Raw genomic sequence first — 24835 nt, 5'->3', positions numbered from 1 at the left:
AAGGACAGAGAGGGTGACATTTTCTCCCTCTACACTTAGGTGTGGGTACATGGTGAATGCAGAAGTCCTGATCTGACAAGCATTCTGACCAGCACCTGGTCAAAGTATGCTCTAACGCCTGCCTAGGAAGTGCCATGTGTTACTTCTGCATGAAAACCCAGGTGCATCAGAGGAATTAATGGTCTGGCAGGCACCCAAGCAGAAGGGGAGTTAAGCACAGTGATGTTAAGCCACAGCCAAAGCTTATCCATCCCACCTTAACTAGGAAGTCCTTCTCACATCTATCTCTATAAATGCAACTTCTGCGCACTTACAGAAAGAGATTACCCACCCTACACATTCCCATTACACGATCTTCATCCAAAGGTCCATCTAAGCAAGCCTCACACCTGGTGGGAGCCTATAGCAGATGCCTATGGAAGCTATCAAGGCAAAACAAGACTCAGCCTTCAGAAACCTCTGGTGCAGGCATTTCCTATTCTAGTGTCGATGTCTGTGAACATAATAGCACAGGGGAAGGTTTAGATTGGATATTAAGAAAAATTTCTTCACTGAAAGGGTGGTCAAGCATTGGAACAGGCTGCTCAGGGAAATGGTGGAATCACCGTCTCTGGAAGTGTTAAAAAAAATGTGTAGGTGTGATGCTTAGGGACATGTGTTTAGTGGTGGACCTTAGAATGTCAGACTCAACGATCTTGGAGGTTTTTCCCAACCTTAATGATTCTATGGTTCTATACATTCATCTCCCATGAATCCATCCAAGTCTTTTTGGAAGACATGCAAACTTTTACTGTTTTTAGCAAACGTTTTATGTGCAAAGATTCATTGCCATGAGCCCCTCTTCCCCAGTGCTAAATAGAAAATTCCCCACAAAGTATAGTACAAAAACATTTAAAAAAAAGATGTGTGAAAACCACAGTACACGGAAGTCCTGACAGGCAGTGCATGCTTCTGAGGGTTTTCGCATGGAAAGCAAACAGCAGTGACCGCAGCTCTGGGCTGAAAGGGGAGCCCAGGACATGCTGTGCCTCCTGCCATCCCGTGAGTCCTGGGCTGAGCAACGCAGGGAGGTAACACGCGACATCACACCTGGAGGAGACTGTAGGCAAAATACACTCAGGAGAAGGAAGCAGAAAAAGAGAAAGACGGGAAGGGGAAAGGAGAAAGAAAGTGGAAGGCAGGATCCCCTGGAAGATGGGAAGCGCAGGAGCCGCCTCACGGCGGGGCACAGCGGCGTCGCGAGGGCCGAGCGCGCGCCGCGCCCGGCGCTTTGGCGCCCCCTGGTGGCTGTCCCCCCGAGGCGCCCGCGGCCCTGAGCGCAGGCCCGGCCCTGCTGGGGTCTGGAAGCACTTGGGTTTCGGCCCCTGGGCAGGGGACAAAAGGGGTGTACCTGAAACAACCCTGTCAGTTTTGAATGGTTGTTATAACAGAGCTTTTCTGGACTCAAAGCTGAGCCTGATATTTGCTTCTGAGAGCTTGTCTTTGTTAGGCAGCCTTGCCTGTGAGCCCCCTGCCAAGGACAGCCGCTGCAACCACGAAACCCAAAACTGTCAGACCAGACAAGGCCGGGGAAAAGCTGAGGCAGTGGAGGAAAACACGTGGAAAATAAATGGTTGGGAGCGTCTTTGATACTGGTCTTAGCAACCTTCTGTCTCACTGACAGTTGCATTAGAAATGTACATTAGTACATAGGTTTGTCTGCACGTGTGTGATTTTTACACGCACACACACGCACACACAGAGAGAAATTGAAATTTTGAAATGATGGAGCAAAAAAGCATTCTGTAATGAAAGGACCATTCCTTTCTTCATGTGAATTGTATCTTTGGACAGTCCTGCAGAATACAGTGTCATTTGCACTGTTTGGTAAAAGAAGTATTCATTAGAGCATGTTGTACAGTAACAACTTAACTTCTGGTCGATGGATATAGACCATGTCAGCAAAACCTGTGTCCGCTGAAAGCCAAGGATGCCTTCCTTTCCTCAATTTTAACTCATTTTACAATGAGCTGCAAAATGAAGTGCAGCCTGTCTTTATGGATTAAAACAGCTGGCAGATCAATACCTAGCCTGGAAATATGTATGCAGGTTTCCAGTACTCCTTTTGTAAATAACTTACTTTCTCTTTGCAGCCATGCCAACAGAAATCCCACAAAGCGCCCCTTCCATGCCAATGGATTGTCTCTGCTGGCTTTTGGGTTGACAATGGGACAATGCAGGGCATGCTCCAGGGGGAGCGGTGTAAAACAAAACTAAAATCCCCAGAAAGGTTTCTTGTGACCAGAAAGGTCAAATGATTAAATAATTTGAGTTCACCAAACTGAGACTTACAAATTAAAGATATACTATGGGGAAAAGAAAACGAAAGAAATGCAGTTTCATAACATCAGAGATTGCATGTCCTGTAAATACAACTTCTCATAGCTTAGAGTATCATTCCTGGAGTAGATATCAAGAGCATTTAAACCAAGATACTCTTTATTTGAAACACTCAGTCAGTTTCTCTTAATATGGTCCACCCTACATGTTCCTTTATATTATAGTCGAAATAAGACTGTTTGGGCAATGACCAACTGATTACTGGTCGTAAGTATATGGCTACAAAAATCTTATGTGTGGTAGTTGAGAACCATCAGCTGTAAATATGGAACATAGGCCTCTGAAACAGTTTAATAGTCTTGTAAATTCTCTGTGTTAAAGTAAAAATTTGTTTTCACAGTTGTTTTAGTGGAAATGGAATGAACCCTTGAAGACAGTAGCCATCTATCACATGGAAAATATTCTCTTGTCATTGCTGTATTTCAGATTTGCATAGGCAAGCTGCCAACTAATCTCTAGCACTCTGATTTTCTAAGCACATGCTAAATTTTAAAACAAAACTAGACTAAACCAACACTCACATTTCAGAACACCCAAATGATAATAAAACTAAGAGATTCCTATGCTCAACAGCTTTTCATAGAAACCTCCATGAAAGGAAATAAAATCATTAAACTATATTAAATTATATTATTATCTAATTACTTGGTTTGGTGCCAGAGAAGCATTTAGTGTGATCATGACTAGTAGATAAAAAAGAATTAAAGCATTATCCATCTTTTGATTGAGAATATTACATTGAAAACTCATACCTGGAAGATTTCTAGGAGTTAAAACCTGACTAGTATTTGCAATTTGGACGTCATCCTGTTTGCAGTTAATGCTGCAGATCCAGCTCTCACAGCACAACAAAGACACAAGTCAAGCCTGGGGCAAAATAAATTCATTTTATCTACAAAAGGAGAGAACTCTAAGCCACAGAGAACATAGTGTCTACCTGCAACCTTGCTAGTAGAGCAGTACCTAATGGTATTAAAGCATATGTATTGAGTTTAAAGCAAGTGTCTGCAAATAGTCTTGGAAATGTTTTTATCTTTCGAGGAACAGTAAAATTCAAAACCTCGCCCCACCACTGACATTGTGAATTCAATTCATTTTTTGTATAGGTTTTCAATTTGACTTGACTTAAAGATGCAATGCCTATTTGCAAGATGATCCTTCAAGATTTAGTTATTTTTCCAGGCCCATCTCCACTGCGATTACTTGCTGCCAGCTAATCTAACCAATGATGGCAAAGGGGAGACTAAACCTGATAATTAATCGTGGTAGTATCTGCCAGCACACATCTGCAATCTTCACTTGTCACCTTCATTTTTAATCAGGGATTCTAATTAAGCCACAAGCAGCCTCGGGGTGTCAGTAGAATATAGCCCTATGCACCCAGAATCCCTACTTAGACTCTTCCTTTCTGCTTGCAGGCTCGGACCTGGTTGTCAGAACAGGGGCCCTACCATCAAAATTTGAGGCTTTCATTAAATCCATTAAATTTTCATGAAATTTAGCCAGTGGCATTCTCCAGTAGGATTGTTGTACTGCAGCCTGAGGACTCTTTCTGACATAAGAGCCCTAATAGCATGACACCATCCAGGCTTGCAGCCAGGATTAATACTCTTTTTAAGCTCTAATGCCTGTTAATCTTGGTGCAGAAGCTCTTTCATTTTAGTATCTACCTTTATAGGTCTGCTGGGTCCATGTTACCATTCACAAAGATTGCATTCCTAATAAATATGGAGTGAGAGGGAGGGCTAAACAGGGTTTACATACAATCTCTTCACCTCTAATTTCAAAGACTAAAGTGTCTGACAACAAAATCACCCCACGCTCAGAAAATTCAGTCTCCCCCAAGAGCAGGACATATCCCCTTTCTCATAATCCCTCTCCAGGGCCTGTGATATTTTTCTTCAAGCTACTTCCTACCCTGTTTCTCTTGCAGCCCCTCTCCCCCGATAAGGATAGTCCCCAATTTCTCTCTAGCAGAGAGAAGCCTTCTGCTTTTAGCAACTTTTTACATCCGACTGTTAAAGACTAGTACTAAAGCACAGAATAAAAGAGGAATGTTTTCTCTCTCTCAAGCTTGTAACATACCCTATGAAAAGCTTCATTTTCTCCTATAGCTATGTATATCTTTGGGAAGAAGTTCTAAACCACTGAAGTTCTGAACTGATGATGGTTTCTGCTCACTGTATTAATGTTTGGCCTAAATAAAAAATAGCAAAGGGAAAACTCACAGAGCTTTTAACTGTTTTCATTCCACGTGCTACTACAGAGCTGATCTACTGAAATTGAAGCAAAGATGAGAAATACCATGCCTAGCTGCTGCAGATTAGATGCCAGGTTCCAGAAACACTGCTGTACTGACAATAGTCACATTTTTATTGATATTATTTTATTTTTACTGACAGAAATTCAAAGAATTAATAACGTACTTATACAACTTAAATTGGTTTTGTTCATTACCATATGATCATTCACAAAGTGAATGACAATCAGAATGAAAAACATAAGATCAGGCCCATATATCCAAAAATTAAAATTCCAAAGCTATGCATTTTCTTTAAAAAAAGTTTTTAATTTGTAGTGAACTGTAAAATAGACAATGGTAGAGTAAAAATTGGATTATGAAACATATTGACTGTGGAAATTAAATACAAAATAGACCATAGTTCTTGAATCTCAGTATCAGCCTTACTTGTATAAAGATCAGGACCTGAGGGTATACTGAACTCTATATATACATTGCAACAATTTTTAACTTGCCTGATAAAGAATATGTAAAGGAGAGCTGATTCTGAAAAATTAACCCAAGGTGGAGAAAAGATATTTTTCCAAAATATTATGATGGAAATGGCAGGTACATAGGTTTTTAAAAGAAAATTTGCTGCAATTTCTTAGAAATTCAGATATGTAGAGAGCATAGAAAAAGTACATTCAGAGGTCATCATTACACTTCTTTTTATAATTTTTTTCTGCTGGTTCTGAGATTGCCTAAGAGTAAATAAAATTAAAAGTTGAATAAAAGCTGACAAGAACTAAGCTTAATCCTTTTTCTGAAAACCCAGTTCTTTTTAGGACCTTCTTACTCAAGCAGGAACACTACAAATGCTGACATTTCCCAATAAAAATTAGTAACTGTATTGTAGAAATACCTAATAAAGTTTTGACTGAACTCTTCAAGTGGAGATGAAAGGTATTTATGATTGCAATGATACATTATTCCACATAATTGCCAGAAGAGATATATTTCTAATGGAAATATGGAAAATAGGTTCTCCGAATTTTCATTGAAACTGATTTAATTTTGACTGGTTTATTCTTCATTTTCCATGTATCCCAGTGAATCCCAGTTGCAAGAAATCTACCTGTGTAGCGATGAACACCATTAAGATTTGCAAGGCCACACTTGCTGAACCACCATCCAGTGCTATCACTGAAGTTACTGCAGCTCTTTACAAGCTGTTCTTTAATAGTGCATACTGGCCTGCATCCATCATTATCAACATCAAAAGTGCTGAAAGGCATTGAATTCTGGTTATCTTCTTTTCTATATCCTCTAAATGCATCACCTAAGCACAACAGGTAGAACAGAAAGATAAAAAAATTATTTATGGAAGAACATTTCTTACTTATTGCATATCTCACAAACTTTTCCTCTGAATTTATTAGAAAAATAGAATTCTTCAAAAACATTTCAAGAGCACCAGATAATGAGCAGGCAAAGAAAAAGAATAAAATACTGAGAAGTGTGGAAGAAGTTGAAATTCAATGAAACAACATCTTTATATTGTTGTTGCTTTTAGCAGTGCATACTGGCTAGGAAGGTAAAGGCTTCTGTCCTCAAAGACAGAGGAAGAAAAGATAAAGGAAACAAAAAGGGTTGTAATTTAAGATTTTCCAGTAATGCGTCCAAAGTCCCAGAGAGACTAATGAGAAAAGATGGAATTTTAAAACTCAAAGGTCAGTGATTATTGGCTCTGTTGTCTTACTAAAGAAATACAAATACACTATCTTACAAATACAGGTAGAGTAAAGCACCAACACCTTTAGAGAATAGCTATTTCATTGGTAATAAGGAACATTCTTGCATATTACTAAACATGTGAATAAAAAAAGAGAAAAAAGCAGTAAGACATGCAATATTTAATGAAAACCTTTGCACACTTAGCTATTAAGAGAGGTCTGAAATTGTAAATTAATTTGTGTCTATGTAGCACCCAGTAACTGTTACACACTGTAGACCAACTTTGTTCACTCAGTTTCTTTCTCTACCCTTTGTGCATGACTGTCTGGGCACTTCTGAATTAACCAAAGCATCATCAGGAAGACTTCCACTAACATCAACAAATCTGAGATGAGATAATAGACATATAAAGAACTGTACCATTAGATAGATAAACACTAACACCTAAAAAATCCCTTATTTATTATATATATCCTATGGACTTGAATCTGTTAAAGATCCTTCCTTAATTCATCTTTATTAAAGAAGAGTTTATTCTGTTACTCCATTAAGGACACTGAAGTGATAAAGTGATTTCCTACTATGTAAAGATTAATGTTGGCATAACCAAAATTGCTATATCATCACCATTTATCTGCATAAATGTTCACTATGCGCCAGAGAAAAACACATTATAAATAATTTTTTAAAAGTTATCTTAATTATTACTCTTTTGAATGCATTTTTTCATATTAAGAAAGGGACCAGCTACTTTTAAATACTTTAAAGAAGGAAGTTCTTACCAGCATTTCCTGAATAATGCCCCAAATGGATCTTAAAAGAACATGCTTCATCTTCTATCCAGAATCCATCATATGATGCATAGGCATGCTTGTCATTTTCTGATTCCAAGTCCACATAAAGATTGAAACTAGTGGCTTTTTGATTTACTATGTCAAAAATCTTCCTTAGTCCAAGCCAAAATTCCCCTTAAACAGAAATATAATATATAGTCTAGAAATGGAAACTGTAAAAGAAAAAATTATTGTTCTTTCTTTTCTACTTTTCTTCCTGAACCAAATGTAATAAAAGTTGTATGATAGGCTTATATTCCTTTAAAAGACTAATGAAGGAACAGAGTAATTTTCCTACTTCCTTAGGAAAACCATGGAAAGAATTCGATGTGGGCACCATCTTTTTTCTCTATGGTACTTTTTAGAAAATTGTCCACATGATAGATTTCAAACATTTGTCTGCAATATATCTTAGAAAACCACAAAAAAAAATGGATGTGCTAAAGATCCACTTGCGAAAACGGAGTTCAGCATTCCTAAGGGCAGTACTGAGAAATGATGAATGTTAGCATTCTATGAAACACAACAAAACACAAACCCTATTCTCGGGATTTGTTGCCTCCGTAAATCGCACTTGTTGCCCCATATGAGTTGTGCTTTTTTGTACAGAAAAGCTGTGTGCTTCCATTGCAATCCCAGATAAACTTCTGATAAAGCAAATGGGTTTAGACTTGCTGGATAAAAGGTGGAAATAAAAAATTATTATCACAATTGTGTTGTTATTAGCTACTGAAATATTTCCATTCTGTTTCTAACTTTGCTTGACATATGGTGAAATATTACTGTTTTTTCTCTCCTTTAAGGAAATATTTTGCAAATGTGATTCAAAACAACTATTTGGTTTGAATAGGCTATTTTTTTTTATCTGAAAAGAGAGCAAATACAATCTATACATTATTTCAGGCAGAAAATATCATATTTTAAACACCTCCTGTGAGACAGCAATGGCTAAAGACTCTAGTGGGGTCACAGTCATTACTGAGAAGATCATACAACAGATTTGATAAAAAAAATACTTATGTAAAAATAAGACTTAAGAAACAAGAACTTTATACTACTAAAACTCCTACACAATTTAGTGGAACGTTGCTCACATAAAGGCAGCAGAAATGTAGGATACGAAGCACTTTAGAGTATTTAAAATTAATACCAGTAAGATCACCAAATCCATCCAAATATTCAGACCATGTTCTCTGGAATGGAATGATTCCATCGGTTCTTTTTTGAACCACAGTCCATCCACCTCCTCGAAAATCCATGTCACAGAAAACCTAAAAATAGACATAGATGTGACTTCAGAATTCAGATTCAGATTTCAAGCATTCTTGAAGGAGCTGTTATGAAGAAAACATTTTAATTAAATAAAGGTGGGCCCAAGATGGAGCAGGGTCCTGGCAGAGACCTGCAGCCCGTGGAGAGGGCAGCCCACACTGGACCAGGTTTTTCCCAGGTAGGATTTGTGGCCCCTGTGGGGGACCCACGTGGGTACAGCTCATTCATGAAGGACTGCAGCCCATGGAGGATTGACCCATGGGACAGCAGTTTGGGAAGAACTGCTGCCTGAGGGATGGACTCACGACGGAGAGGTCCATCAAGGGCTGTCTCCAGTGGGAGGGACCCCACGGGAGCAGGGGAAGGACTCCTCTCTCTGAGCAGTGACAGAAACAACAACTGACTGTAACTCCCATTCCCCACCCCTCTGCACCACTGAGGAGAAGGAGGGAATACATGGAAGGAAGGGGGGGGAAGGCGTTTTTAAGACTGTTTTGTTTCTCACTCTTTTAGACACTACACCACCTAAGTTGTTCAAAGTAATTCTAGGGATACTATACATAATGAGTGTTTAAAAACAGAGGCTCATTGTAAGTGCCTCCTAATGTGATTAATATCAGGAGAATTAACCTGGAAAATGCTTATAGCTATGGAGCTACTTGTGATAATGAAAGTAAGTTCAGAATGTAACGTTGGCTGTCATAACATTAAGCAGATGCACAAGTGATGGAGTAAAGAAATTTTTGTTGATGTTACAGGGAAAGTACACAATGAAACGTATTTCAGAAAAGAGAGACTTGCAATCTTAGCCAGTTGATAAAAGTAAGTCAGTTTAACCCTCAGCAAAATTTGTGGCAGTCTGTTATATGTTCCCCCTCATTGCCTGTACTAGCCAGATATTTTTCACGAAACCAGACTTGTTCCTTGGCAGGAACGCATCAACATCATATTCAGAGCCTCTGTGACTTAACATCCTCTCAATGAACACCAAGAAAGCAACAGGACAGAGCTGCAATGTGGTCTAATATAACCTGGGGAATCTTAGATCTTCAAGTAAGCCAATGCCATTGGATGCTTTGGGCAATCCTTTCAACACAAATACTAAATGAATCATCGTAAGGGTCATGTGCACGAAAGAAACTTGTGGGCTTTATTCCCTGGAGAATCATGTGCTTATTTCAGTCACCCAGGGAGGGTGGAACAGGAATAAAAAGAAATACAGAAGATTCCAAAATGAATATTTAAATGCGAATACCTAAAAGTCATTCAAAATAATCCCATTGCCTCATCTGCTGTCTTGAGAAGATGATTGCATGCTTGGCTACTCCTCTGACTATGAGTCAGAAATACTGAGGAGCCCACTTGGTCACAACAGCAATCTTCAGTCCAATATAACTCAGTGGGAGTGTTGATAATTCTCAGAAGGAGCAGATTTGGTTCTACATGAGAGGTCATCAGCCAATTAAATACAGCACCAATACAAACAGCAGCTAAGTAAAATATGAGATAGATGAGAGAGAGAGAGAGAGAGAGAGAGAAATACAGTCATAGCTGTGTAGTTTCTTAATTCTGTTGCTGTGGGAGTTAGGTGCTGAAAAAATCTCCAGAGCAGTTAATTAGGGGTGAGATAAGAAAGGGTTTATTTTGCCAAGGCTAAGATGTTACAAGACGCGTGCTGGCCGTGCCTGAGATGTTACATTTTATAATACCATCCATCCAATCCCAGATGTGTCCACCCTGTGGCCTTTACTCTGGTCCGCCCCGGGTCCACCCCCTGAAAATGGGTCTGGGGTGCATTTCGGGACCCCCTATTCATCCCATCTTCATCTTCATCAGAGCACAAAGGGTACATCGTAACCCAGTTTTTGACCGTGTTCTGTGGTTTAGGCCCTGATATGCTGTTCTGCCAACAATCTAGGCCTTGCCTTGACAAAAGACTAAACATTTCTACTGGATTTGGGAGTAGGGGTGATATAGGGAGCATAGAATGGGGTAAGAGGGTTAAGGAATGTGTAAACAAGGGTGCTACAGGGAAAGGGATAAGGAGGAAGGGACAAAGGAGGGAGGGTTACTGCTTTTAAAATCTACTTATAAAACTTATAAGGCTTACCAATATTAGAAAAATAAAAAACCATTAGGGGCTTAAGGCATCAATTCCTTTTAGGCTAGAAATGTTGCAATTGAAAAGCCTTATAAGGCTTTACAGTTTGCTCTATGTCTCATATCATGCAAGGTATGAGGGGCATGATTGTGCCAGGTGCAAATAAAATTAAATGAGCAGGAGAATGCTTCCATTGAATATTTCTCCTCTTTCCATCTTCAGTGTGCATAAGAGGTATATTCCAAACAACTGTTTAGTTTGTCTGATCCACCTTACAAATATCATTGATCTAATTTCACTAATTGAAAAATGTATCAGAAATTGATCACGATTAATTTTTCCAAAAGTGAAATTGGTTTTAATTACCTCATGTTTAAATGCTCAGACAAAAGCCCATTTGGAATTAACTTTCTGAGATGCCAAAAACCTGCCAATACCACTGCCAATACCATTTTTATTGCCCCTGGAATTCAGGTTTCAATTAGCCCAAGATAAGCATCAAAATCTATACTCACTTTTGACAATATGAGGTTTTAAACATGAAAACATGAGAATAGGATCAAGTTGTTTAATATTTGTTTTCTTCATTAAACTGGTATCTTCATGCAAATGATTCTAAACACATTTTCATTTAGTTTCCGTTACATTAAAAGGGCAGCTTATTGCTGAAAAGGTCCTCATTGAAATAAATTGTTTATATCAGAATTCTTGGCTATTAGCCTCTAAAAAATGCATTATAATTTCTTGTTTATGTTTTAATGTTTTAATGTCTTGATATTTTTGTTCATTTATCATTTCCTCTACCTTTTTTATGCTTCCACACATGAAAGAATTTGCATAAAATAGTTTTCCTTAAAATAACATTCTTTATAGAACACATATTTTACATATTTTTCTCTGACAACTTTTTGGCCCTGTCTTTTAAGTTCTGTGCAACATCTACCAGACAAGAAATGAGACACTCATTTCATGACTGCAGATATTCTTCTCATTATTTATTTTTACCTTTTTCTTTTAATCAAATTATTATGATTTTTCTTTTTTGTTTCTTGTACTCCTTAAAGAACATTTCCACTGATTTTCAGATTCTGGAAGTACCTTTAAATGTGGAAAAGTGGCAAAAATATTTTGAATGAAAAGAAATTTTATCATTTCAGATTTATTTGTCAAAACCTAAAAGTGAACTGAGAAATCACTTTTCTCACATAATTGTACCATCTCTCGAGACAAGTAATTTGGGTAAGGTATGAATATTTCCTCAATGGAATCCCCCTCAATCTAAAAGAAATTCTGAAACAAATGCACTTTTTGGTATGGTTCATCCTGGGGTGAGGCAGACAGTATTTTCTTTATACTATAAATATGGTTGTTCCGTGAACACTGCAACATGTCTCGCCTTTCTTTTACATGGGAGGAACTTGCTGATGCGTTACAGACTGTTTTCCTGAGCTGACTGCATTGTAGAGAGAGAATGACAGGTTTTTGTATCGGGGGTTGCAGTCCATTTTTTTTTTTTTTTGATATCCCAACATAATTCTGAAGCCTTTTCTTAATCAGTTTGATCTCCTTTTTTGTAGCATTTTGAAGGGCTCCAATTGGCTAGAGGTAAAGGGATTCATCCTTCCTTTGCTATATATAAAAGAAGACTATAAAGTTAGATATTAAACTTTGCTATTTATTAGTTGACCTAAATGTCATGTTTCTGTTTCAAAAGCTAATGACTCCAGCATGTACTGCAAAGTTAAAGGTTTGAAAGTGCCATATCTGCTTTTCCACTAAGGCCTTCTCTAGGTAGAACAGCCTGAAACAGAAATAAAGACATAAAACAAAATATTCCTTGTGTTTGCATGGATGTGAATGTCCTGAGTCTGAGGAAATTAACCCAAAATTCTCTTCTAGATGAACACTATAACTCACAGCAATAACATAAAGTGCAGGTGATGATAGGAAGCATGATTGCTGCAGTTTGTCTTAAGAATATATATCCTGCAAAATGGATATGAAAACTAAAATTTTAGATGCCTCTCTGCCTCAAGACTGGGTTATAATGATACTCAGACAAGAGCTAAGCACCTGCTCCTCACAATAATGTACATCTGCCCCTATATTTAGAAGCTTATAGGCATCAGTGGAGTTACATCACAAGAGAAGGCAATGCTATACAGCAGAATAATTCAAAAAGCCAAAAGTCCAATTGTAGAAGCCAAATGGATCAGTCAATTGGCTCTACAGTTTTTTATCTCTAACACAGAAGAGAACAGCACTTGTAAATGTCCAAAAGGGGTACTGGAAAGTACCTTGGGTTTTCCTCTTTGGTACATTTTTCACTGCATATGAAAACTGACAACGGGCTCTTATGACAGAGATTAAATTTCTTTGTAAAACATGAGAAACTTGTCAAAATTATAGTAACGGCAGACACATGCAGAGGATTTACTACATTTCTTATTCATCCGTTGAGAAATTGTCAAGGAAAACACCTTAAATCTAATAAAAATATTCTAAGTGCATATTCTCAAGCAAATTGTGACTATCCTGAGAGATAAATGTATTACCTCAAAAGGATAATTTGATCCTTCTGGATGGATAATGTATAGACCAGATGGAGTTTTAGAAACTGAACCAGTGGTATCTTTAATATGAGTGCAGTCCAAACCTAGAGAAAAAAAGTATTTGATGAAATTCATTAGCAAAATGTATTTTTTAAAAAATACAGATTAAGCACAGAAATATTACTATTCTTGGTAACATATGAAAGATTTAGAATAGCATTTTTTTCTCATGCAAGTTTTAAAATCATGTTTTGTCATGAAATTATCTTGTAAATTCAAATTCTCTGATCTCCATTAAGCTCATAAGTAAGTATAAATTACACTGCATAGAGAGAGTTCTTTCTAATCTTAATAGATATGATACAGAAATTAAAGATTATGTATCTGGGTAATTTTACAAATTTTTACATTTTATTTCTTACACTTGTACTGAGAAAAAGACATATTCTCTGGGAAATGGTATCTTTTTCCTACAGACACTTGTATTTATACTTGTAAAAGCCTTTTCATCATAATGTATACACGAAAAACCATTTGTCTCTAAGTGTTAAGCCAGGTACATGTTAAATATACTCAAAGAAGTAGTTTCCACAACCAGCATGGCTGCTTAGACATAATGTTTCCTTTAGTTTGGATGGACACTACAAAGAAGATCAACTGTCCAGTGAACAGTTGACTTAAATCCTATTTGAAGAAGGATATTGCAGATGCACAGTACACTTTATTTCATTGCAAAAGAACATGCCATTTAGCAACATTAGATTACTTACTAACAGATAATCATACCTGGTATTTTGCATAAAAATCAACAACACGCTAAACAGGATGCCTGGAATTGTCAATTACAAATTATTTAAAGCAGTATTTATGACAACATTTTTAAACAGTTCATAAAGTTTCCAGAGTTTTTATACTACTAGCATGGGATAAATGTTGATGTTACAATTCCTGACCTTTGCTTTAATTAGTTTCTGGTCAAGATACAAAAGTAAAAAGGGAAGATGTCAAGACTATATCTGAAAAATATTTACCATGAGATTGAACTGCTTTGTAAGGAAGTGAATCCAGATGCTTTCTCAAAACTACTGCATTCAAAAGAACAAGTTTGTTCTTGAGTTCATTTACCTGCAAATTCAAATAAAAGATCTTTAATTAGGTTGCAATGAGGAATTTTACTTTCTAAAGATTTTTTTTTTTACTCCTAGTAAATATAATCTGAAGTTTGTTTTTGTGATGTTTAGTAAATTGTACCTTTATTAGGCAAATCAATCTTCTTTTTTACTTTTTTCATCCAAAATCATTTTTAGGCACAATTCCAGTTGATTCAAAAAAAAAGTCCTTCAGTTTGATTAAAGCTTTTTATCTGTATTGAGTGATGCAAAGTGCTTGTAAAATACTATCAGAGCTAACAATAGTGTAATATGTTATCTGCACAAATACAACAGGACTGGAGATGGCAACTAATGGGAAGGAATAGTCCTCCACTTATGCAACTGCCATGTATGACACTAAGTTGTAAAACAAGTGGTGCTTATCACTCCTCATAGAAATGGAACTCACACCCTACCCAATGTACAAGGAAAGGTGATAGGGTCTACTGGTTTAATGACAATAATAATACTTATTTTTCTTCACATAAACAACACCTGTAGTGAGAAATAACAACTACAAACGTTAATGATAAAGAAAAAAGTACCTGAGTAGAAAGGTAGTCCAAAGAAGACTGTTGATCATCCATCATGTCTCTTACCAGTTTTTGCGTACTTCTTGCATATTCAACAAGAGAGTCCTGCAAATTTCCTTCAAAAGAAATATGTTCATCCACTTTGTCATCATAAATCTAGAATTATTCTTGACCGAATGACAACACACTTATTTATGATATCTATGCAAATAGTGAAGGTGTTTTACCTTATGGCACCTGAAAGTGAAATGAAAGTAGTACAGAGACCACAGACTAAAGCCAAAGATGCTAAAAACTTCAGACTCGTTAATTGGAGTAAAGACATCTTAAGAAGTGATGGCTCTTCTTATTAAGAGCCATCTTCTTATTAAGAAGAATTTCATCTTATCCTTTGGCAAATTGGATGACCAGTTAATGGATATCACACAAATATAAATGCAAATGATAAAAGACAGATATATAAGATTTCCTATCATCCTACATTTGCTCATTCACTGTGCTACTTCTGTTTTTTGCCCTGACACTAAAAATAAAATCATCATCATCGTCATCTGGACAGATAATTAATAATATATACTAAAAAATCATATGTGAAAACCAAGAATTTATACAATTGTTTTCTGAGGCTGATTATATCACTTGCTGTGTAGTTTATCAAGGTAGTGATAGAGAGTGCACTGTGTATGCATGTATAAAAGGTAAACTGAAGTACAGATTTACTCCCATGTAACTAACTAAATAGCAAACTAGCTGGCTAACTCCCACTTAACATCCCCACACCTAGCTATGATGTTTAAATGAGGGACAGACATCCTGCTCTTCCTCCCTAATGGAGATAGATACTGACATTCAGAGGGTAACACAGACCTACGTGAGCTGTGCTGCTGCTTGGATTTGTCTGTCTTCACACGATTGATTATACTTTAACTTTGCCACACCAGCTGCATCCCAAAAAAAGGGCACCCCAAATTTTCTGAACAATACTCAGAATTTGGGCAGCAGGGTCAAAGGCCGCCACATGTGCTCAAGAAGATTAAAAGATAAATTGGTACAGAATAACGTAGCATAGCAGAGGATTGCATAGTATGACATTGCATAGCTCATCACTGAAAGTATTTTTTGTGAGTACATACTGCACATGTAATGTTTTTCCCCTTGTAAAATTTTAGCTTGAGCATCACATGGTAGAAGGCATGGTTCTTTTTGTTTTGAAATGTCTGCAGATTCATTTTTCTCTTCTGCCTTGAGTGGTCCCTCCACAGCTCCAACATTCCTTGTGTCCTGTTGTACCAAAAAATGTAGGGGGAAATAAATTGATCATAAAGCATATATAAAATAGCTCCTCCTGTCAAAATGAAGTAGGTTGCTCCACAGATCTTCCTTCAAAACCTCTTTCTTTAAAGATTGGTCAAGCGATAATTGACAAAGCTGAGGCCAAAACCGATTAGATGTTTTCTGCTTAGCCATACCTCACAAGAAAAAGATAGTGTCAGGGGTAAAGAATAACCTCCATAAATCCAAAAAATACCACCAACACTTCTGGTGAGGTATTCTGCCTGTGAGCACTGTGAACCGGAAGCAAGAATGTGAAAATCTTGCAATTCAGAAGCTCACATTTTAGAAATCACCACACCCAACAAACATCTCAAATGTTGACAGAGTATTTTCACCAGAAAGGAGCAGGCTTTTGGATTTACCAAATATTAGCAAAATACTTTTACTCTTGAAAATCCCTAAATTATTTACTCAGACACTGATCAGGGAAATACTTGCATAAGTTATTAACCTATGCATTCAAGAAGTCCCAAGCAGATTTAAAGACAAACTCAGCATTACAAAAAAAGCATTTTAAATGTTCTTATAGAGGAAAGAATAAAGAGACAGTATTCATGGGCACACAATTATGTGAAATAGTAAGAATAATAGCATTAGTAGAAGTAGTTACACCTATTAATGTTATTTAAAATAATATTTTCCTGTTTAATAGTTTTTTATTCTGTAGTGCCATGTGACATTAAATAAGGGAGTGCCTCTGAGTCATCACTTAAAGAAATGCTAAAAGTAATTCCTGAAATATGTGTCACTGACAAAAGACTAAACAACATATTTTCATGAGAGTCTTTGTTTGTTGATTCCATAATCTCAGCAAACCATTTGCAGTATGTTCATATGATGTATTTTCAAATGGAAATAGGATTCTTAGACATTTCAAGATTTTAATGAAGAAGAAAACTTATTTGGACTTGAATATATCTTCAACGTAGTTGTTCTTTCCTGTTTCATTTTTTCTCTTTCTGGTATTGGCACTGCCCTGGCAAAGCACTGAACAGGTTTTTCTCCTGATTTTTGCTTTTAAAAAGTAAAACTAAAAATTACATAAAGCTCTTAACAAGGAAATTTTACAAAAAAGGTTTCTGAATTACTAGTATAATTGCATTTTGTGCCTCGAAATAAATGGTAGAAAAGTAAAAGAATATGTTTCTTTAATTTTTTTTACAAAGTAAAGGAGGAAAAATTATGTAAGAGTTATAAACAGATCACTTGAAATTTATAAATAGATCACTTGAAACTATGGCTTGTTCCAGGACATTATCACAGCTACTCACCAGATGTTCAATTAAATACTCTCAAGCAAATATTTTTAATCAATACTTATCTTTAACAAAAGCCAACATGAAACAAGTGATTAAGTGTGAACTCAGCAATTCAGGCAAAAACTGTGACTCTGCCAAAAACAATAGTTACTCTTCATTTAGAGACATGCAGATGAGATTAAAAATATGACCTAACAACTGAGCTGTAATAAAAGACATTAACACAAAAATATTCTAATATCCTGAAGTCCTACGATTTCAATGTAGTTTCTTTTCTGAATCTGAAAATACCTGATTCTTCTGTATTTTCGTATCTATCTTGAATAAGGTACTCTACATCTTTAAAACATCTGTCACTTTTCTGAGAAATCATTCAGTTACATTCATTATCTTTTTTAAGCAAAGTAATTGAAAATCTTACCTTACATGCACAATGCTTGCCATTACTTATGACAGTCTCTCCTAAACTGAACAAAAAAATATTAAGACAAATCAGTGAAGTTACCCTAAAGTGGTAGTTCATCTTTTACTTGAAGAAATGCAAATGTTTTAAACGGGTTTCAAATTTCTGTGGAAAGGATTGTACACAATGAAGTCCTGAGCTAAGTATTTGGGAATGTCTACAGCACAAAGGGCAGCCAACACATCACTCTTTTACTGCCTGGATTTAATAAATCATATTTTAACTGCACAGCAGAATTTATATACTACTTCTTGCATCCTGAGGGAAATTACTGCTTATCACCTCTACATGACACATCAAACACATATATTTTTATTGTGATAAACTCTGACAGATTTTCTTATATGCTACTTTTGAGCATTGGTATATATTTGGCATGAGTGATCTTGGCTACTTGAAAGAAAAACTAGTATTAATCGATGTCTTCAAATTTTTACAAAGGTTTTTATCATTAAAATGAAGATGTTTGTATTGTGGTGGTAGTGCACTAGGACAGGCATGGAGGCAATTTTGGAATATGTCATAAAAGTAAGTTCAAAATAGAAAACTGAAAAACATTATTTTAAATTAGTACTTTGTATTACATAGAAAATGTTTACTGGGGGGATAGTAGGAGTCTTGTGGTCTGAGACCACCTGTAGGAACACAGGTACTGAGAGTGAGACAATCATTCAGTACAATGATTTTTATCCCTGAAGAATGTCAAAGTACAAGAGAATGGTCCAAAAAAAGAAGAAAATTAAATGTAGTCCACATAAGCTTAATTACCACTATGCGGCACTAACAGTTTTCACACACCCAAGTCCACTACTTTTGTACCTAAAAACTGGATCTGATATTTTAACAGAAAAAAATTATTAAAGAATTTAAATTGTCTGTGCTCTGGCTGAATAAATGAAACCTCAGCTTCTAATGTACCACTGGGAGATACACTGTTTAAAGAATATTCAGAATACACTGTTCAACAGTACCTTACCCTGGTACAGCCAGATAATGTTCCAAATTTGTCTTGATAAGGTGGTTCATCTCCATCCCTGTCTGAAGTTGGAATACACAATAGCTTTTGCTATGAAGAGATTTGAAAGCATTTGGGAGCAGAGGATTAATACAGTTTTAATTCAGTTTAATACAGATTTAATTCAGTTTTTTAATCCATTTTTTTCTTTAAAATTAATAGCTAAAGGGTACTAAGCACGTGTACCTGAGAGGAACATACTCAGCTTCTTGTGAAATTCTAAACAACTTTCATTATTCTGTACCTCTCAAAATCACATTTTTATTTTTTTCTGAAGTACCACATGGAAAATCATAGTTTTCCAATATGAAAATTACAAGAGTTTGACTAGTGCATCAGTTGACACTCTCTCAAGAAGACACAAGTTTTGATTCATAGTTCAATCTCAGGAAGGTGAAAAGATTTTCATGGTTATCTATACATGACATTAAGAGGGACAAAAAAGTTTTTCTTCTTCTTTCTATGCACAGAAATAGGCAGAGGTGACAGATTTCAGGAAGGGATGGTTAAAATACTGAGAATATTGACCAAATTTCTTCTCCCATGCAGTCACATGCACAGTTTGGAGGAATGGGGCATGAAGCAAATTAATCCTCCACTGCAAAAAGAAGGAAAGAAAAATGTGTTTCTGCAGCAGCACAGCTATGCTGCAGCCTTCGAATAAGACTTGTAATAAACTCAGAATCCCTCCCACAAAGTTTTAAGATCTGATCTTTATCCTTCACTGGAATATCAGTGTCTAACCCAGAGTAAAATAATGAAACTTCTTTCAAACCAACTGCCAGAGCTGGACCTTCCATTCTGTAACTACTTAAGATAAGGCTAGTTGCTGTCCTAGAATAATCATATGTCTCAGAAATACAGGTCCTCAGCTAGTCACCTTCTCATCCCACAGTCTGAAAGATGTGAGGTTACCCATGAGGAGGAATTATCCAATAACCACAAAACAGGACTGTGAGAATGTAAGAAAAATGTAAAGAAGGGAAAAAGAGAAAGATATATAAAAACTATTCTTACTTCTAAGTCTCAGAAAGTATCTTAAGGTGAAGCTTCAAGTTGTGCTGTATTAGATCAAAATTTTCAATAAATCTAAAGAAGCTCAAATCTGCCAGCATGAGTTGATCATGAACTTGAATATTCTAGATGTGCCATGGGCTCAAATTCTGCAGTTTTTTCCCAGCTCTGCTTCAGTCTTGCTTGGGTGACTCAGTTCTTCATACTGATAAACCCTTCTGCTATGAAAGTATCCTAAATGAAACAGTGTATTTTATCAGGTAAACTTGGATTTTAAAAAGTTTATGTGGGTTGGAAAGCATATGGTGGTAAAGTGACAACCACTTTTCTACCTGCAATACAGGTGAGCAGATGGGGCAAAGAGGTGGTGAATTTGGGGCTAGTATTGTGAACTAGAGGTGAAAGACTTCCATTTTAGGGTCATTTCTCAACTGTGGTAACTGCGATATTATAAATATTATGCACATTTGGCAACCTGACCATCAGTGATCTTGACTGTAAAGTGGCAATAGTAACACCTACTTCACAAGCTGTGCTACAAATAGGGGGGAAAGGGGCTGGGGGACGGGGTGTCTGTGGAGAAAAGTATTTTACAAATGCTGAGTACTATTTTTACCTTCCTAGTCAGAGACATAGAACAGCTGCACAGTGGAAAAAAAAATTTAAAAAAAAAGGGGAAGAATTGGTTTAAGCTGAAACACAACAGCCAAGAAATGTCTCGCCAGGAAATCACCAAGGCATTTAGCCTGTTGCTGACAGCTCATCCAAGGCAGACCAATATCCCAAGACAACCCTGCTTTGCCAAAAAAAAAAAAAAAAGTTTTGCATTTTTAAGAGCAAATTACTGTTTGTTTGTTTTTTACTTTGTGTTAACTTTATTTAACGTATTTTTTAATATTTTCTATAAAATTTTATACAATTTTACTTTTTAGTTGTTGTTTTTATGACTTCACCCTGTGGTAAAAAAAAAAAGGTTTATGCTGTAACTCCAAGTCTTCACCAACAACAGGCCTCAGAGGCACCCTCAGAGAGCTCTAGAGCTCGGCAACGGAACTCAGGAGGACGTGTTTTCGTTCGGATACCGGCTGCGATTTGGGTTTTTAAGTGGCAGTGCGCGGTTTACAGCGGTGCAGAGGGGATGGACAGCAGCGCGGTGCCCGGCGCCGGTGTCCCTGATGGGACGGGAAGGCACGGAGAGAGCGAGGCGCCCAAGCATGGCTTCCACCCTGGCACGGGGACCGACAAGGACCTGCGAGGCGAGGCGGTGCCGGGGCCCACCCTGTCCCTTGCTCCCGGCTTGTAGAAAGCACAGGCACGCCAGCCCAACTGGCTCCCCCCTCCCGCTCCCCCGCCGCGGCCCCGCCCCGTTGCGAGGAAGCGGCGTCCCCGGTTGCCACGATGCAGCGGGGCTGGGGCTGGGGCCCGGCACTGCCCGCGGTCCCGGGGCGCTGGATGGAGCTCAGCGGGAAGGGCGGCGGGGCGGCGCGGGGGCAGCACCTCCCCGGCGCCCCGCAGGACAGCGCGGGAGGGAGGCGGAGCGCCCCTGGGTATCCTTCTGCGAGCCGTGCGGGGCTGGGGCCGGGGCCGGGGCCCCGGGCGGGCTCTCGGGGTCGGCTACGCTGTGTGGGGCCCGTGTGGACCCCGTGTGGGGCAAGGGCGGCGGTGGCCCAGCCCCCGCCCCGCTCCTCGGTCAGGGACCGCCTCAGGGGTGGCCTTAAATTAAAATTTACACTTCGTGGGTTTTAAGCTGCTGTGGGAAATTCAAATTCTCAGGCAGCTTCGGAGTTTTCTTGTTTTCGTTCTTCTACGAGGCTCTGCTGCTGGGAACTGTGTTTTCCATCCCAAGTGCTACTTAGATCAGTCTTGCCTCCTGCCACTAATGATTTGTCTCCGTGGAGAGCTTTTATGCAGTAATGTTAATAAATTTCAGTGTAAACAACTAATACTTTAGATGTGTGGAGGGGGTGTTTTTGCTATTGAATCGTTTTCCCTGTGGTACATGTGTCCGTATGTTACAGATTTAGATAACTACAGAAATATGTCCCTACAAATGAACATAATAAAGGTGAGATTTTTCAGCTGGTGATCATCATTAAAGACGAGTGGAAAGCTTCTCTTAAAATCCCTTTAAACAGTAATATGCAATTACATTCTTTTCTGGATAAGCATAAAGTTAGTTATGATTATAACATACAGTGATGGGACCAACTATTGCATCCTTAGTCAAAAAAGGCATATCAGCATTTTGTATCTCATCAATAAAGTTTGCCCTTTCCCGAAAAGGGGAAATATAAAAATCAATCAAAAATTTAAAGTCAATCAAACAGGCTGTTCAATCCATTTTCTGTTGTCCTTAACACAATACTAGGGATAGAGCTTTAAAATTTCATTTTGAACAGGATTTAGAAGAAGAACGTCGGACATTGAAAGAGGATCAGAAATTACATCGGAGTAAGGCACAAAAATATTTGATAGAGACAAACAGAAGAAGAAGGTAACTAACTAAGGTTCCTTTGGTGGAAGATTTAAAAAAAAAAGAAAAAGTCAAAACCCTGAGATAGCTCAATATATCTCTACTATTTGCATGTTCACCTTGGTCTAGCAGAGTCTAGGATAAACAGTTTCACAAATCCAGTTTCTTGCTATAGGACAAATAAAATGTAGAAAGAACAATATTCTGATTTACTCACTAATTTTTGGAAACTCACTGTAGTCACCTCTTATTGTATAAAGTAAAAGTAAGTAGCACGTCCGTCTTGTGGCTCTGATCTGCATTTCTAGTATTATCCTGGGTTTTATTAGCTTCAATGGATGTGTGAAAAATGCACTCAGCTGCACAGAAAGGACTGGGAAGCTGGAAACTCTTGTTTCCTTCTGAAGTGTATGCTTTTCTGTCTGCACAGCATAACAGCTGCACAGCCTCCCCTTCGTGGTGGGGCTCTGTGCTCCCGCTTCCCAATAAACACAGAGCAACATCTTTCTAGTACAGGATTATATTTATAATAAAGTTATTCTGTACTGACATTTTAAACAGACCTTTGAATAGCCTGTGTTTCTGCATACATGAGAATGCAAAGCCATGAAATATTCTGTGACAAATGGATTAAGTAAATCAGACACTGAAATGTTTCAGTGAAGTGCTGTAAGTAGTTTTAATAGATTTTCTCCCTCACACTGGACTTGTGCTCACACATACAGGAGACTTGCCTGTGTATTCTGTAGAGGCAGATGGGTTCCTCCTTGCCAGTCCCCAGCCTCAGGCCAGCGTCCTCTGCCTCATGTTAACTCATTAACACTCATCCCCCACAGTTCCTGTGTCAGATGATTTCTGTTGTACGATGTTTACTTATTGACATATGTTCATAACTCCTAAGAGAGGTGGTATATATTTTTTATACTGCCATTTTAGCTTGACAGTATATGCTGTCAACATATGTTTTGAAATATAAAGAAAAGTGGAAGAGGAAATATAATCACCTGGGAGAGATTAAAGACTGCGACTCACAACCTTTGCAGACAATAAACTGAGTCTCAGTTGAAAAATTAAATATCTAATTTAGTTTTCTGGAGCAGTACCACTGAAACACTACACATCTCAGATGAACACTGTTTATTGTATTACTGGTCTTGAAATATTATACTCTACTGTAAAAGCAAATACCAGACAGCCTGCATAGTTTTGACAGACTGGTGTAGTTAAGCTAATACTCATTGATACATAAATACATTTCCATATGTATGTCATTGCAACCTTAAGAAAGACAGTATAAATCCAAGTTACTCAGGAGAGCCAGTTAAAAATTATAGGTATGGTATTCATAAAATGAAATTGTTTCAAATTGTGATAATTGAGAATGGCATAACTATTAGCATGATAAGCAGTTCAAATGGAAGTCTGGTGTGACAAGTCTGAGAAGGAGTTAGCTATCTAATGTTAGAAAGGTATTAAGTGCATACAGTTTTAATAAGATGTGAAATATAATTAAAAATTAAGGGTCATTGCATATATGGAGGAATGTAGTTTGACAATAAAAGATTCCTTGAATCTGAATATTTTTCCCAGACAGTTTTGCAGGTAGGAATTGATTAATCAACCACCAGGTCATGTCTCAAATCTGTGTATGAGCCAAGAACCATTAGCTTTGTTACACATGTAAAGGTAAGGGCTTGTTGTTGGCTCCTGTTGTACTTGTTGTCCAGCAGGGCCCCTACGTCTGGTGTTGTTCCTCCCCAAGTGCAGGACTTTGCACTTCCTCTTGTTCAACTTCATGAGGTTTCTGTCAGCACATTTCTCCAGCCTGTAGAGGTCCTTATGAATGCCAGCACAACTCTCTGGTGTATCCATCACTCCTTCCAGTTTGGTGTCATCTGCAGACTTACTGCGAGTACACTCTGTCCCATCGTCCAGATAATTTTTGGTCAACACCTGGCTGAACATGAGCCAGCAGTGTGCCCAAGTGGCCAAGAAGGCCAATGGCATCCTGGCCTGTATCAGCAATAGTGTGGCCAGCAGGACTAGGGCAGTGATTGTCCTGCTGCATACAGCACTAATGAGGCTGCACCTCAAATCCTGTGTTCAGTTTTGGGCCCCTCACTACAAGAAAGACATTGAGGTGCTGGAGTGTGTCCAGAGAAGGGCAGTGAAGCTGGGGAAAGGGCTGGAGCTCAAGTCTTATAAGGAATGGCTGACAGAGCTCAGGGTGTTCAGCCTGGAGAAAAGGAGACTCAGGGGAGACTGCCTCTGTCTCTACAACTACCTGAAAGGAGGTTGTAACAGGGTGGGGTTTGGTCTCTTCTCCCAAGTAACAAGTGCTATAGGATGAGAGCGAATGGCCTCAAGTTGTGCCAGGGGAGGTTTAGGTTGGATACTAGGAAATTTTTCAGTGAAAAAGGTTGTCAAGCATTGGAAAGGCTGTTCAGGGAAGTAGTGGAGTCACTGTTCCTGATGGTATTTAAAAGATGTGTAGATG

At 37.9% G+C, this 24835-nt stretch overlaps 2 protein-coding genes across 6 annotated transcripts in view; one reads left to right on the top strand and one right to left on the bottom strand.

Moving 5' to 3' along the window:
* Positions 1-4779: 4779 nt before the first annotated feature.
* ANGPTL5 (angiopoietin like 5) lies at positions 4780-20057 on the bottom strand. 2 transcript variants are annotated; one of them, XM_017815968.1, is made up of 10 exons: positions 19869-20057; positions 18813-18902; positions 17795-17840; positions 15913-16060; positions 14792-14895; positions 14127-14220; positions 13099-13199; positions 8321-8441; positions 7120-7305; positions 4780-5942 (listed from the first exon to the last, which is right to left on the bottom strand). In XM_017815968.1, the coding sequence occupies exons 2-10, from the start codon at positions 18866-18868 to the stop codon at positions 5623-5625; spliced, it is 1176 nt and encodes a 391-aa protein (XP_017671457.1). In that variant the 5' UTR covers positions 18869-18902; positions 19869-20057; the 3' UTR covers positions 4780-5622. The 2 variants fall into 2 exon arrangements, with proteins under 2 accessions (XP_017671457.1, XP_017671456.1); XM_017815967.1 differs by lacking the exons at positions 18813-18902; positions 19869-20057 and having other exon boundaries at positions 17795-17938.
* A 1251-nt stretch (positions 20058-21308) lies between these two features.
* The window catches only part of CEP126 (centrosomal protein 126), a 39531-nt gene continuing 36004 nt past the window's right edge, over positions 21309-24835 (top strand). For all 4 annotated transcript variants that reach the window (XM_017816060.1, XM_017816061.1, XM_017816062.1 and 1 more), the window contains exons 1-2: positions 21309-21412; positions 22234-22359. In XM_017816060.1, the coding sequence (XP_017671549.1) occupies positions 21318-21412; positions 22234-22359 (221 nt within the window). In that variant the 5' untranslated portion in view covers positions 21309-21317. The remainder of the gene's footprint in view (positions 21413-22233; positions 22360-24835) is intronic.

The sequence above is a fragment of the Lepidothrix coronata genome, unplaced genomic scaffold, assembly GCF_001604755.1.
Source record: "Lepidothrix coronata isolate B3197 unplaced genomic scaffold, Lepidothrix_coronata-1.0 Scaffold53, whole genome shotgun sequence".
NCBI classification, from domain to species: Eukaryota; Metazoa; Chordata; class Aves; order Passeriformes; family Pipridae; genus Lepidothrix; species Lepidothrix coronata.
Note: the sequence above shows the minus strand (reverse complement) of the source record. Positions and strands in the feature narration are given on the sequence as shown.

Bases quoted from the DNA above. Each gene is read 5' to 3' on its own strand.
- ANGPTL5 (XM_017815968.1), bottom strand. From the start codon at position 18,868: ATGGAGATGAACCACCTTATCAAGACAAATTTGGAACATTATCTGGCT. The intron at 17,841-18,812 runs GTAAGGTACTGT...TTTTTTGTTCAG, and splicing joins CATTATCTGGCTGTACCAGG to TTTAGGAGAGACTGTCATAA. The intron at 14,896-15,912 runs GTATGTACTCAC...TTTCTTTTGAAG, and splicing joins GGAAAAACATTACATGTGCA to GAAATTTGCAGGACTCTCTT.